Raw genomic sequence first — 15,058 nt, forward strand, 5'->3', positions numbered from 1 at the left:
GTCCATTCCGGGCATGAAAGGAACACAAATGACCTAGCAGAGAGGGAGCACGTACTTCCTTGTGAGTGTGAAGCAGTATCGATTAGTGTTCCGGGATGGATCTTCCTGATTTGGGGGGGGGGGGGGGGGGGGGTCGTCTGGATGAGGAAAGGCTTATTTGAAAAGCCAAGTTTTAAGGTTTTGTTTTTTTTTTTTTTGTTTTTTTTTTTTTTTAAAGTTAGTGGGCATGATTCTAGCCGGAGATCTGGGGGAAGAGTGTTCCATTGAGAGGGACCAGCAGTGGATAGGGCACGTTTCCTTAGGGCGGTCTTAATTGGGGGAGCATAGAGAGAGCCTTTGTAGGCAGATCTTACAGGTCTGGAGGATTTGTGGAAACGAAGAGGTATTAGATTGTGCGTGGCTTTGTGAATCATAAGGACTTTGTAAAGAATTCTAAATTTAATTGGTAGCCAATGTAAGTTGCAAAGTATGGGTGTGATGTGCTCTCTTCTGTTGGTGTTGGTCAGGATCCTTGCGGTGGAGTTCTGTACCATCTGCAGAGGTCGGATTGTATTTGCTGGGAGACCTAGGAGGAAGAGAGAGTTACAGTAGTCTAGTTTTGAAAAAATGGATTGCAGCACTGTGCGGTAGTCATGGAAGTGGAGGAGCAGTCTTAGCTTTTTCAGAACCTGTAGTTTGAAGAAACAGTCCTTTGTTGTAGTGTTGACAAATTTTTTTAGGTTAAACCGATTGTCCAGAATTACGCCCAGGTCTCTGACATGCGGAGAGAAATTAAATTGGGAAGTGATTGATATGTTGGTTAGACAATTATTGTCTTGGGAGATAAGAATCTCCGTCTTATTGGTGCTAAGGACTAGGTTAAGGCTAGCGAGTAGGTTGTTGATTGCTCGGAGGCAATTGTTCCAGATATTGAGGGTTTTGGTTAGGGAGTCCTTGATGGGGATGAGTACCTGAACGTCGTCAGCGTAGATGTAGTGGGTTAGCTTAAGATTGGTAAGAAGCTGGCAGAGGGGGGAAGGTAAATGTTGAGGGTTGGAGAGAGAGATGAACCTTGTGGGACACCCAGGGAGTAGCAGACTGAGTGAGATTCTTTGTTGTTTATTTTGACCTTCGAGCATCTGTTATTAAGGAATGACTTGAACCTTCTGTGTGCCGTACCAGAGATACCAATGTCAGAGGTGATCTAATATAATTGAGTGGTTCACTGTATCGAAAGCCGCAGAAAGATCTAGAAGAGCGAGAAGGTACGGTTGTCTTTTTTCTAGGCTGAGGATGATGGAGTCAGAGTGAGATTAGAAGGGATTCCGTATTTAGCAATTTGCGAAAACCGAATTGTGCTGGAGCAAGAATCTTGTGATCGTCCAGGTATTCTGAGAGTTGCTTGTTGACAATTTTTTCTAATAGTTTAGCGATGAGCGGTAAGTTGGCTATCGGGCGGAAGTTGGCTGGGTCTGCTGGTGACAGGTTTGGTTTTTTTTTTTTTTTTTTAAGAAGTGGCTTGAGAATCGTGATCTTTAGAGCATCTGGTACTAGGCCTTGTGTGAGCGAGCAGTTAATGATTTCTGAAATCGGCTTGGCAATGATTTTTGGGATAGAGATGAGAAGATTTGACGGTATTGGGTCCGAGGGGTGAGAAGATGGCTTGAGCAGGATTTCAATCTCCAATGAACAAGTGGGCTCGAATGTTTCAAGTCTAGCGTTTTGCTGAATTGTGGAGTTGTAAGGGAAATAGGGTTGGTTATTGTTGGAAATAAGCGGCGCTACCAGGTTGGAGATTTTTTTTTCAAAGAACGTAGCTAATTCAGTAGCCTTAGTTAAAGCTTGGTCATCTGGAATAGTAGGTGGGGAAGATTTTGTAAGAGAAGAGACGTACGAGAACAGAGCTTTGGAATCAAAGATGAAGTGGTGAATTTTTTGTGCGAAGAAATCTTTGTTCGGAGGATTGTGTTCCTGTAACAGTGTATAGAATCTTTGAAGGCTGCTTGTGTCATTGTGGAAGGATTTTTCCGCCATCTGTGTTCTTTGCTTCTTAATTCTTGTTTAAGGGATTTCAATTCAGACGTGAACCAAGGTTTCCTGTTGTTATTCGTGTGTAGTACTTTGGTGATTGTAGGGCAGGTGAGATCTGCTACTTTGTTGGTTATCTTGAACCATGAGGTGATGGCTGCATCTGCGAGATCAAGATTATCTAATTCTTTAGAGAGGTGGGAGCTGAGGTTGTCTAAAGTGCACAGTTTCTTGAATTGGATTGTGGATTTGTGAGATGGATGGGGAGTGGTTTTGATGAACTCTGGGGTCGTCGTAATTAACTGGTGGTCTGACCATGGGATGGGTGTGCTAAAGGGTTTAGCAGTGGAGGAGAGGCCTTCATTTAGGAATATTAGATCCAGAGTGTGACCTGCTTTATGTGTTGGACTGTCTATGATCTGTTTGAAACCCAGGTATTTAAGTGAGGAGAGAAACATTTCGCAGTTGGGGGAATGGGGAGAAGAGTCAACGTGAAGGTTAAAGTCTCCCAGTATTATAGATAGGGCGGCGTAGTTAATATGTTTGGTGATTCGTTCAATAAGAGGGGAGGTGTCTGATTCTAGGAGCCCTGGGGGGGGGGGGGCATAAGTAAGTCATAACTGAAGCTGGGTGGATTTAAAGACTGCAAATTCAAGATGTGCAGCTGCTTCTGAGTGTTGAAGTGAAAGTCTTAGATCTTTTTTTGCCATTAGGAGAAAATCTGAACACAGATGCCAAACATACAAACATTTATTGTTGGCAGGCTGAGCAAAAATTTGGCTTTTTTTTTTTATAAGCAATTCAAATAAGTGCACTACAAGTCAGTACAAGGCAAATATTGGGGTCTCTTGTATATGTTATGTTTTGGCATGAGTGGGCAGAATGATTGCAGCCTATGGTGAATCAAATTTCCTGTAAGCCTTATGAAACTGAACATGCATGTAGGCATCTGGAGGTCTAGAAGGATTAGCCCATCAATCTCTAATTGAAAGAGGATAATGCCTAAAGAGTTCATCCTGAATTTTTCCTTCTGCAGGTGTTTGTCCATCTCTGAAGTCCAAGATGAAATAGACCATCTTTTCCTCTTGAATGAGGAAGCATGTGGAGTAGAATCTTAGAGTATTGGGGCAGGTTTTACCACATTTGCAGCAAAGGGGGTTGACTTGTTGCAGAACTGATTCCATGAGAACTGCTAGAGGAAGAACATATGAAATCTAATGGTATCCCTTTGTATGATCTTTAATTCTTAATAGTCTTATTAAAGACCATAGTGGGTGGCAGTGCTGAAGCTTCATCACTAGAAGGCTATTTAGCAAAAACTAGGATTGGATTTTGGATGGGGAGGTTAGGTTGTGCTGTGTCCCTAGCATGACAGCTTTGTTGGGGGTGAAACTGAAGAGTAGGTTGAATACTCCTTTGAATAATTGTTTCCTGTAGGGCCGAGAATGACTATTTAGATGGCCGATAGGGTGAAGGTATCTGTGGAGTCTAAAAGGATGGTTTAAGTTTCTGTAATGTTTACATATGTATATTGTACCACATAAAGATGAAGTTACATAAAAGAATTGACATACTGACTTCAATGGACCTTGATCTGACCCAAGCATCCTTGCTCTGACAGCAGTCAATTCATGTCACAGGAACCTGGCAGATCCCATAAAGCAATCTAACTTGTCTTCCTTACACCTTTCCCAGGGATAGCAATAGCTATCTGACAACCAGGCAAGTGTGTATTATGGACTTCCCCCCCCCCCCCCCCGGAAGTCGTCGAAACCTCTTAAGCCCCACTATACTAGTCACCTTGATCATGTCCTCTGCCAACAGATTTGGCACACTGGCAATCTGTTTTGAATCTTTGTTGCTTTCTAGGCATATCCCCTTATTTTATTTGAAAGGGTAAGCCATCCTTTATTTACTTGTTCCATCCCACTCGTGATTTTATAAGTTTCTATTGTGTCCCTTCTCAGCTGTCTTTACCAAGAGAGAAAAAAAAAAAAGCCCTAGCCTGCAAAGCCTCATAGGAAAGATGTTCCATCCACTATCATTTGTGTCACCTTCTGCACCTTTTCTAGTTTCACTATGTCTCTTGAAATGGGACAACCAGAATTGCAAATACTCAAGATATGTTGTACTATGGTTCGATACAGAAGCACTGATAGTCTCCATTCCTTTTCAGATTCTTAACATTCTATTTGCTTTTTTGACTGTTGCCACACACTGAGCAGAGGATTTCAACATATTGTCCACAAGGGACTCCAAGGTCCTTTTCCTGGATAGTGACACTTAATACAGAACCCAGCATGGCATATCTTTAGTTGGGATTAGTTTTCCCTATGTGCATCATTTTGAAGATGCAGAGCTGATTGAAAACCCAGCTGTCTGAAGAGTCTTTCACCATGTTATCTAGTAACTTTTTTTTCCCCCACAGGAATGCTAGAATAGTTAAGATTTTGCTTTTTTCAAAACTAATTCTACTATTACAGATTCATTAGGTTGTTACACATTTTGATGATCAGGACAAAGCTTGAAATTACTTCAGATCCAACTTCCTAGCGACCGGAAGTGTAGACAAGCACATTTGCAATACTCTAGTTTGGAGTTCCTATGGTACTCTAACTGAACAGCTACTATTGTTTTGAAGCTTGAATATATTTTAGGACACCAATTATATTGTTCTGCTTCTTCCTGAAAAATGAAGGATGACAAACATGCTCTCTGGGGGGAGGATGTTCTTCTGGAAGGTTGTGCCAAGGTCCGGTGGAAGACTGGTGGAATCAGACTATGACATGGCCAACTTAAGATAAACCAGCAAAAATCTAAACCACCAGCGATATATAATTATAATGAAAATTTAAAAAAACCCAGAATGACTGTTGATCACTGTACCTAAACCAATCTTGTGAAAATTCCTTGTGTGAAATTTTTAAATTCTCAAATAAAATTCAAATTTTAAATGCCTACATGCTATGTGGATTGAAGATTTCCAAATATATGGGTGTTTTTTTTATATATTTAAGAACGTTATATGAAAATAATGTAATGAGAGATGAAGGTTTTCATGCCTACACGGTTTATATGAAACCTTCTCTATTACAATATTTTCATATAATGTTCTTAAATATGTAAAAAAACATTTGGAAATAATCTTCAATCCACATAACATGTAGGCATTTAAAATAATTGAGTTTTGAGATATTGGAGAAAATTAAAAAAAAATTTCACACAGAAGGAATTTTCACAAGATTGGTTTAGGTACAACTTTTAAGATAGCCTGTTATATTCAGCAGTTTGTTTTGGGTTTTTTTGGTTTTGTTTTTTTTTTTTTTTTAAACATGGACATCCTTAAGGTTTCTGCATAAGCCTTACCCCTGCTGAATAGTGTTTTTGCCTCCCTCTCAAGTGAAGTGAGGTTCAGCATGTAAATAATCACCAGACCCTCGTTTCAATGTACAGTTTGGACCAGAGAGGCATTTTAGAAAAAGAGGAAGCCACTAAGCCAGTCTTCAGATTAAAAAAATTTTTTTTTACAAAATTATAGCCAATTTCATTCTAACTAGTTTGTTTTTGCTTTAAAATATTTTGCTATTTCTCTGCTGTAGAATAAGTTTTGGGAGAAAGGAAAATTAGGTTCTTACCTTTGCTAATTTTCGTTCCTGTAGTACCATGGATCAGTCCAGACAGCTGGGTTATGCCTCCCCTCCAGCAGATGGAGTCAGAGAGAAAACTGAAACACCCCCTAGATATATAGTGTGCCACCTGCGATCCATCAGTATATGAGATATCAAAGCAGAATACAGAATCCAAGCATCACAAATGCCACTCCCAAAATTTCCAAACTCAAACTGAGCATAGTGCATCGTAGAGGCCAGATCAAACAGTAACCTTCAGAAGAAACAGACAAACAAACATAACAGCAAGTGGTATGGCAACAAGCCACCAAAAACAACAAACAATGGTAGAGCGAAGAAAACGCTGCAACTGTGGCGTAGAAATCTGAAAAAGAGAATAATAGACGAGCGGACTCCCAGAAAGAAACGGGCGGGCGTCTGGACTGATCCATGGTACTACAGGAACGAAAATTAGCAAAGGTAAGAACCTAATTTTCCTTTCCCTGTACGTACCAGGATCAGTCCAGACAGCTGGGATGTACCCAAGCCGCCTCAACTGGGGTGGGACCCTGAGAGTCCCGCTCGAATCACACTGCTGCCAAACGACTGTTTGGACGGACCCCGGACATCCAAGCGATAATGCCTGGCAAACATATGCCGAGATGTCCAAGTGGCCGCCCTACATATCTCCTGGGAAGAGACCAATCGATTCTCCGCCCACGAAGTCGCCTGAGCACGCAACGAATGAGCCTTAAGCCCATCCGGAACAGATTTTACCACAGCCAATGTATGTGGATGCAATGGCCCCCTTCAACCACCGTGCAATTGTAGCCTTAGATGCCTGAAGCCCCTTCTTGCACCCATGCCACAACACGAAGAGATGATCAGACTTTCGAAAATCGTTGGTAACCTCCAAATATCGCAGGAGAATTCGCCAGACGTCCAGACGTCTCAAGTCCTTACCTTGAGAAGACCTCAAATCCTCCGCCGAAAAGGAGGGTAGCTCAACCGTCTGGTTGACATGAAACGCCGAGACCACCTTAGGTAGAAAGGACGGTACGGTTTGTAAGGAAACACCCGAATCAGAAATACGCAAGAACGGTTCTCTGCAAGAAAGAGCCTGAAGCTCCGACACTCTCCGCGCCGAGGAAATAGCCACAAGAAAAACCGTCTTGAGGGTCAGATCCTTCAACGAAGCCGACTGTAGCGGTTCAAACGGAGCCCCACACAAACCACGTAGTACCAAATTCAAGTTCCAAGAAGGACAGGGAAGCCGAAGAGGAGGACGCAAGTTCCTAACTCCCCGCAAGAACCGAGCTACATCTGGATGACACGCAAGGGAAGACCCGTCCAGCTGACCTCTCAAGCATCCCAGAGCCGCCACCTGGACACGCAGCGAATTATACGCCAACCCCTTTGTCAGGCCCTCCTGCAAGAACATGAGGATCTGAGGAACCGTCGAACGCTTAGGCGAGATACCCAAACCGGCGCACCAAGCATGGAAGACCTTCCAAACCCTAGCGTAAGTGAGAGTAGTAGAAGACCGACGCGCTCGAAGCAGGGGTAGACACCACCGCGTCCGAGTAACCTCTTTTCCTCAACTGTTTCCGCTCATAAGCCAGGCCGCCAGACAAAAGCGATCCGCCAGTTCGAAAACTACCGGACCCTGACTCAGTAGGTTGGGAAGATGACCTAACCGTAGAGGGCCGTCCACCGCCAGGTTGACGAGATCCGCGAACCACGGGCGACGTGGCCATTCCGGAGCCACGAGAACCACCGGACCTTGATGGGACTATGCGGCGTAACACCTTCCCCACCAGGGGCCAGGGTGGAAAGACGTACAGAAGGATGTGACGGGGCCACGGCAGTACCAGCGCATCCACGCCCTCCGACGCGTGCTCTCTTCTGCGACTGAAAAACCGCGCCGCCTTCGCATTCGCCCGAGTCGCCATGAGATCGAGGCGCAGAATCCCCCACCGCCGAACGATGAGCCTCATTGCCTCCGGCGAAAGCTCCCATTCGCCGGGATCCAGATGCCGACGACTGAGGTAGTCCGCCTGCACGTTGTCTACGCCGGCAATGTGGGAGGCCGCTAGACGCAACAGGTGGCGTTCCGCCCAGGCCATCAGCAGTGCGGCCTCTATGGCTACCGCACGACTTTGTGCCGCCTTGTCGATTTATGTACGCCACTGTAGTCGCGTTGTCCGACAGAATTCGTACCGCCCGGCCGCCTACCATGGGAAGGAGGCGACGCAAGGCGAGACGCACCGCCCTGGTTTCCAAGCGGTTGATGGACCAAGTGGACTGGCGTGCTGTCCAGGCGCCCTGAACAGCTCGGGATTGGCAGACCGCCCCCCAACCAGACAGACTGGCATCCGTAGTCACCACCAGCCACGATGGGGGTTCTAGGGTCACTCCTTGGAGCAGGTTGTTCGGATTGAGCCACCAAGCGAAACTGGAGCGGGCCTCCTCCAGTAGAGGGAGTTCCAAACCAAAATCCTCTGATCTGGGATCCCATCGAGAAAGCAGAGATCTCTGTAAGGGCCGCATATGCGCGAAGGCCCATTGTACCATCTCCATAGTAGATACCATATGACCAATAAGCTGTAAATGATCCCACACCGTGGGAGATGGGAGATCCAGCAAACGTCGGACCAAGGCCATGAGATTGAACATGCGCTGATGAGGAAGAAAACCTTGCCCACCGAGGTATCGAAGCGCGCGCCCAAAAACTCCAGTTGTTGCGTCGGTTCGAGTCTGCTTTTCGCGAAGTTGACTACCCAACCCAACGACTGAAGTTGGCTCACTACCAGGGAAACTGCTCGTTTGCAAGCAGCATGCGACTTCGCTCTGATGAGCCAATCGTCGAGGTAAGGGTGCACAAGTACCCCCTGCCGACGAAGAGAAGCCGCGACCACGACGAGCACCTTGATGAACACGCGCAGCGCGGTGGCCAGACCGAAAGGGAGGGCACAGAACTGGTAGTGGGACCCTAGCACCATGAAGCGTAGAAACCGTTGATGACGCTCTCGGATACCTATATGGAGATAAGCCTCCGTCAGGTCCAAAGAAGCCAAATATTCTCCCTTGTGGACGGCCGCAATAACAGACCGTAGAGTCTCCATCCGAAAGAGAGGCACTCGCAGGGCCTTGTTTACCCCTTTGAGATCCAGGATCGGTCGAAAGGTACCCTCCTTTTTGGGAACCAGAAAATAAATGGAATACCGACCTGTCCGCAGCTGGTCCGGCGGTACCGGAGTCACCGCCCCCAGAGCCTGTAAGTGATCGAGCGTTTGGGCTATAGCCAGCCTCTTTTCCAGCGGACACGCACGGCGACAACCAGAAAAAGATCCCGAGGGGGCCGCACAAAATCCAACTCGTAGCCGTACCGGACCACGTCGAGGACCCATTGATCCGAAGTTATCTTGACCCATTCCTCCCAAAACCGGACAGCCGGCCCCCGATAACGGGAACGGAGGAATGGGCCTGCGCACCTTCATTGCGCTGGCTAATGGCAGCAAAGCTTTGTGAGGAGCCTCCACGTTGAGGCCTCCTGCCCCGAAAGGAAGGAGACCAAGACTGGGTTCTCGTAGCCTGTTGTCTCTGGGAAAAAGTACCACCTCGTCCCGCACGAAAACGCCGTTGACCCCGAAAGCGAGTCCTAGCATTGCCAAACGTCCGCGGTTGACGCGGCTTATCCTCCGGCAACTTATACACCTTGTCGCCCAGGTCCTTAATAAGCTGATCCAGCTCCTCCCCAAAAAGCAACTTGCCCTTAAAAGGAAAGGAACCTAATCTCGCCTTTGAGGTGGCATCCGCCGACCAACGACGGAGCCACAGCAACCTCCGAGCCGAAACAGCCGAGGACATGATGCGGGCCGAAGTGCGCAATAAATCATATAAAGCATCCGCGGTATAAGCGACCGCAGCCTCCACACAATTGGCCTGCTCAGCCTCCCCCGGAGGAAGCTCCTGCGTGGTCAGCAACTGCTGGACCCAACGCAGGTTGGCCCTCTGTACGAGGCTGCTGCACGCCGCTGCCCTGACACCAAGGGCCGCCACATCAAAAATACGCTTCAGTAAGATCTCCAGCTTACGATCCTGGAGATCTTTCAAAGCTATCCCACCCGTAACAGGGATAGTAGTATGTTTAACCACTGCCGTAACCACCGAATCCACCGCCGGTGTCTTTAGGAGTTCCAAAGAATCCTTAGGTAAAGGATATAGCTTTTCCATAGCCCGAGTGACCCTCAGAGAAGACTCAGGCAGCTCCCACTCCTTTGAAACTATTTGTAAAACCTTATGATGGAACGGGAAAGTTTGAGGGGGGGCCTTAAGCCCCGCCATAGCGATATCCCCCGTCGAGGTGTCAGCGTCCTGGGGGGGCGCCGTGAGCTCAAGCTCCTGGAGGACGTGAAGAATAAGGGAGCTTAATTCCTCCTTGCCGAATAAACGCAGGACCTGGGGGTCATCCCCCTCCACAGGCAACTGTTCGTCTGCCGCAAGCAAGTCCGGCGGATCCAGAGGAGCCAAAGCAGGATCCGCGGTCCCCGTGTCCTCAAGCACTCCCCGTGGGCGGGGAACACTGGCCCCTGCGGACCCCACGCCCATCGGCTTTCCCTGGGGCAAGGAAGGTTTAGGAACCTTAGGGGGAGAAGGGACCTCTGCCTCCCAACCGGCTTCAGCCTGCAAAAAGGCTTTGTGCATAAGAAGCACAAAATCAGAAGAAAAAGGAACCGACCTTTTTAAAGTTTTTTGAAAGGATCCCGAGGGAGGAGGGGCCTGAGGGCTATCCAGATCGGCCGAGAACCGCGCGTTTCGCTCGCCAGGAGAGGGGGGGAGGGACGCATCATCTCCCGAAGCCTCCGGGTCCGACTGCCGCGTGGCCAAAATGGCCGCCGCACTGCTCCCCGAGGGAGGAGGGGCCGGAAAACGGCTCGCAGAAGCGCCGCGATGCCGCGGCGAAGAAGGCAGCCCCGAATCGCTGCGGGCAGCGCACGGCCCCCGGGAGGGTCCCTCGTCCCCGGGAAGACATCGGGGACAAAGGCCCTTCCCGCGAGAGTCGCGCCCCCGTACCAGCACAGGCCACACAGGCCGAAGATCGAGGCATCGCAGGACCACGAGCAGAGAAGGAAAAAAAAATGGCGCCAAAACTGAGGTGAGTAACTTCTCACCCGCACAGCTCGTCGGGTGGCTGAACCACCCCCTCCGGGGTCCGAAGAGGCTCTGGCAGGCCGGGGTATAGCAAATCCAATTCCCTGCCAAATCTACTTTTACTTTTTTTTTTTTTTTTTTTTTTAAATTAAGAACCCCCTTCAGGGTCGGGATCCCTGGAATTGGGGGGGGGGGGGTGACCGGCCCACCGGTAATCTCTCCCCCTGCCTCAAGGACTAACCCGGGAACTGTCACAGGGCAGAGCCCTATGTGCCTGCCCCACACTGAGCTGAAACCGCGCTGCCAGAAAAAACAGCAACACGAACAGACAGGATAGAGAACAGAAAGATACCAAATGATCTTGTCCCTCTATCAAGAATTCCCCTTTTTTTTTTTTCTACAGTACCAACAAACTGACCAGACCAGGACCGCAGGTTATGCCTCTCAATCTGCTGGAGTCAGAGAATATACTGATGGATCGCAGGTGGCACACTAGTATATCTAGGGGGTGTTTCAGTTTTCTCTCTGACTCCATCTGCTGGAGGGGAGGCATAACCCAGCTGTCTGGACTGATCCTGGTACGTACAGGGAACAAAATTTCCTGTATTAACCATGTAAATGTATGACAAAAACCACTTATTTTAAGTACTCTAACCCTAAATAAAGCTCTCTCAATTCTAAGTTTCCTGATCCAACATAGGCTCTATTTACTGTTTGGGATCTTGCCAGGTACTTGTGACCTAGATTGCACTGTTGTAGACAGGACACTGGGCTTTATGGACCCCTGTTCTGAGCCAGTATGGCAATTATGTTTTTATGAATCCGTAGCCCAGTATGCAGTGCATAAGGATGATTGTTTCTTTAGTTTATGGCTTTAGAAATTGTTTTTTTGTAATAAGTTTTTTCATTTGGAATCCCTCCTTGCTTTCCTCATTTAATTGTGGACTGGATAGGAAATGCAAAGGAGATGTTTCTCAGCATTGATATGATGGTAAATTGACTTTTTGTAGGCTCATTCCACACTTTTTGATTAAATTCTTTAACACACCTCTTGTACATGGTGATCCTCCACTTTTGGGTGCCGAGTGTTGTACTTTAATATTTCTAGATGTCAATTTGGGTACCACTAGATGGTGCACAGAAAGGGGACAGCCAGGAATATTCTCCTTCCTGTCAGGCCATCTCACAGGACAGAAGGGGTTCAGAATCCACCCCTCAGGGGTTGAGAGGGAAAGGCAGAGGTTTTACAAGTAATAAATTAGATATCACATAGGTAAAGTATGGTTTCAGTAATCTTTAAAAATGTGGTCTATTAAAATCAGTTAACCAAAACATGCATGTTAAACAAGTAATCCTATTTTTCCTTAGTTACAGGTAAGTGTAAGAACCACCAGTTGGGATCGCTGGTGGCAGACCAGTATATCTAGGGGGTGCTTTTCAGCTTCTCTGACGCCATCTGCTGGAGGGGAGGCATAACCCAGCAGTCTGGACTGATCCTGGTACGTACAGGGAACAAGTATTTCCTCAGGTAAGTATATTTTTCTTTTCCTAATGTCAATAAAATGTTAACAGAAAGCTCATACTTTCCTAAGACCAAGGTAGTTCATATCAATGAAAATATATATAAGATAGAAGATAATCTAACACAGGGCCTCTTCGGCTGCAGCCCAGAGGCCCTGAGTATGCAGGCTGTCCATGTGGGTCCGTCCCCCCACCCCTGAGGAGAGGCATCAGTGGTGAGGGTCATCTGGGGCAGCGCAGGCTGAAAAGGAAGCCCAGCTTCCAAACTGGGAAGGGCTTCCCACCAGGTCAGGGAGAGACTGAGGGGGTCCGTGACTGTAACCAGAACCTCCAGATCCTGAGATGCCTGCCACCACTGGGACCGCAAGGCCCACTGAGCGTTCCTCATGTGGAGGTGGGCAAAGGGGGGTCACGAGGACTGAGGCCACCATGTGGCCCAGCAGGTGAGCCTGCACTCCTGCTGTTGCGAACAAAAGTGGCCAGAGAGGAGAGGGTGAGCATCTGGTCTTGGGCAGGAAAGCTTTTGCTTGTGCCATATCCAACCTGGCGCATTTGAAGTCTAGTTGTGGAGACAGATGAGATTTGTGGAAGTTTATGACAATTCCCAGCATCTGCAGGTTCTGAACAGTCAAAGCCTGTGCTTGCAAGGCCCCAGGGTAGGTATCTCTCCAAATCAGCCAATCGTCCAGGTATGGAAAGACATGGACCAAGTAACATGAGGTAGGCAGCCACCACCGCCACATATTTGGTGAAGATGTGTGGGGCTGATGCCAGCCCAAAAGGGCAGCACTTTGTACTGACAATGTGCCATCCCTACCAGGAAGAGGAGGTACTTCCTGTGGTTGGGGACAATTGCAATATGGGCATAAGCCTCCTTTAAGTCGAGGGAGAAAAGCCAGTCTCCTCTTCAGGAGCAAGATCAGTGTGCCCAGAGACACCATTTTTTATTTTTCTCTTATAAGAAACCTATTTAATGCCCTGAGGATAGAGAATAGGGAGCAAGCTGCCGGTCCTCTTCAGAATGAGGAAGTACCTCTAGTAGAAGCCGTGGCCCCGCTGCTCGTGGGAGGGATTGGTTCTACTGCACCCACTGCTAGAACAGCAGAAAGCAGTGATTGAAGGATAACGATGGGCGGGACGAACCCCATGATGGACACAGGGGTGTGATTTATGGGAGCCTGCTGAAGTTTAGGTGGAAGCCCTGGTGGACAATGGGAAAGGACCCAACTGTCCAAAGTGATCGCTTCTCAATGGCAAGCAATGCAAAGGAGCCTGCCATCTCGGGATGCTAAGGTAGCACAGCGCCCTGCACCAGAGTCTGTAGGGAACGCATCAGGCTAACGGGAGCACTGGAGGATGGGGCCTCTGGCACTTCAATGGAGGATCGATCACCACCAATGTTACTTCAGAACTGGAACAGTATTGAGACTGACCAGTGGCGATGTTTTCTGGTCTTCTGGTGCTCGGCCTGGTCTTTCCCTGGCACCAAGAATGTCTATGACCCCGAGATCTGCAGGAGGGGCGAGATCACCGAGGATTGACCTCCCTCTCCCCAATCCTTCGGGGTGCTGGATAGTGGGATCGCTAGAGGAAGAGACAGATGGTTTACCACGATCCTTGGGTGTCAAAGAGACTGAAGCAGAAGTGGAAGATTGCAGTGTCCCAAAGAACTTCTCCATTTTATCAAGGTGCGCTCGACACCCTTTGGTCACACAAACAGCACCTGCAGATGTTGTGCGAGGCCCCCAGGCAGAGGATACAGACCTCGTGCTGATCCATAATGGACATGGTCCACAGGCACTGGAGGCACCATTGAAAACTAGGCCAGCATGTGGTCAATGGCAGACTGGCACCATGGAGCAGGGGTCGGGGAATAGACCATGAAGAATAACAGAAACTGAAAAACAAGGGTACCTACCGGAATGGAGGGAAGAGACTGAAGGGGGACCCGACCCAGAAAAAAAACCCTCGAAAAATTTGAACACAATTTCAGGGAGTTGGAGCTCCACAACCGCAAGGCTACTGCACCACAGAAAAGAGACTGAAGGGGGACCTCGTGTGGACAGCAGCAGGCTGGGCATGCTCAGTCTGCCAGTCAAAGTTTCTAGAAAAACTGAAAAAAAGTTTCCGTGCCAGGCTCCACCAAATGATGTCACCCACGTGAGGACTACCATCTTGCTTGTCCTAGGAGAAAATAAGATTACTATACAGGAAAGTTAAAATTTGCACTTCACATTTTCAATACTCACCATTTCTGTAAGTTTTGCAGTTTCTCCTTCTCTCGCTTGCCCCTAAAAGCGATTCTTCAAGCTTCCTTTCCTGAGTCCTTTCTGCAGCTGGAAGACACGAACATTTTTACCACCCTTTTCATTTCTAAAAGCTAGCTAATTAAATAAATGTGGTTGATACAGGTTATTTTTAACTTTGAAGCAGTATGATTTTAGAATACAGAAAGTAAAGTGTAAAATTGTTTACCTGTTGTAAAAACACCCTGAAACAGGACAAACAGCTGCAGCACCCTATTAAGTAAACTAAAAGCTTATGTAAAAAAATAAAGTTACGTTTTTGAAAATTTTTCCCCCAAATAGAATGGGCACATTCTGTTGTACAATAATGTAGTGTAATGTTCCAACATTCTATATTGCTATTGGTCAGGAAGCCAATGCTTTGGGCTTTCATTGGTTATACAGTACTAACTCCAGAACAGAATGTGTCAAATCTCAGTTTTGGCTGGGCATACAAAGGAGCCAGATCTGTGCCAAGACTAA

At 47.5% G+C, this 15,058-nt stretch overlaps 1 protein-coding gene across 2 annotated transcripts in view; it reads right to left on the reverse strand.

Annotated features, from left to right (window-relative positions):
• The window catches only part of OSBPL1A (oxysterol binding protein like 1A), a 546,359-nt gene that overhangs the window by 376,214 nt on the left and 155,087 nt on the right, over positions 1 to 15,058 (reverse strand). Inside the window, exon 1 of one of the 2 annotated variants that reach the window (XM_029591146.1) lies at positions 14,540 to 14,634. The exons of the other annotated variant lie outside the window; for it this stretch is intronic. Within the exon in view, the coding sequence (XP_029447006.1) occupies positions 14,540 to 14,542 (3 nt within the window). The 5' untranslated portion in view covers positions 14,543 to 14,634. Of the gene's footprint in view, positions 1 to 14,539; positions 14,635 to 15,058 lie in introns of those variants that run through there. 2 annotated transcript variants of the gene reach the window in all.

This window comes from Rhinatrema bivittatum, chromosome 2, assembly GCF_901001135.1.
Source record: "Rhinatrema bivittatum chromosome 2, aRhiBiv1.1, whole genome shotgun sequence".
In the NCBI taxonomy this organism is placed as follows: domain Eukaryota; kingdom Metazoa; phylum Chordata; class Amphibia; order Gymnophiona; family Rhinatrematidae; genus Rhinatrema; species Rhinatrema bivittatum.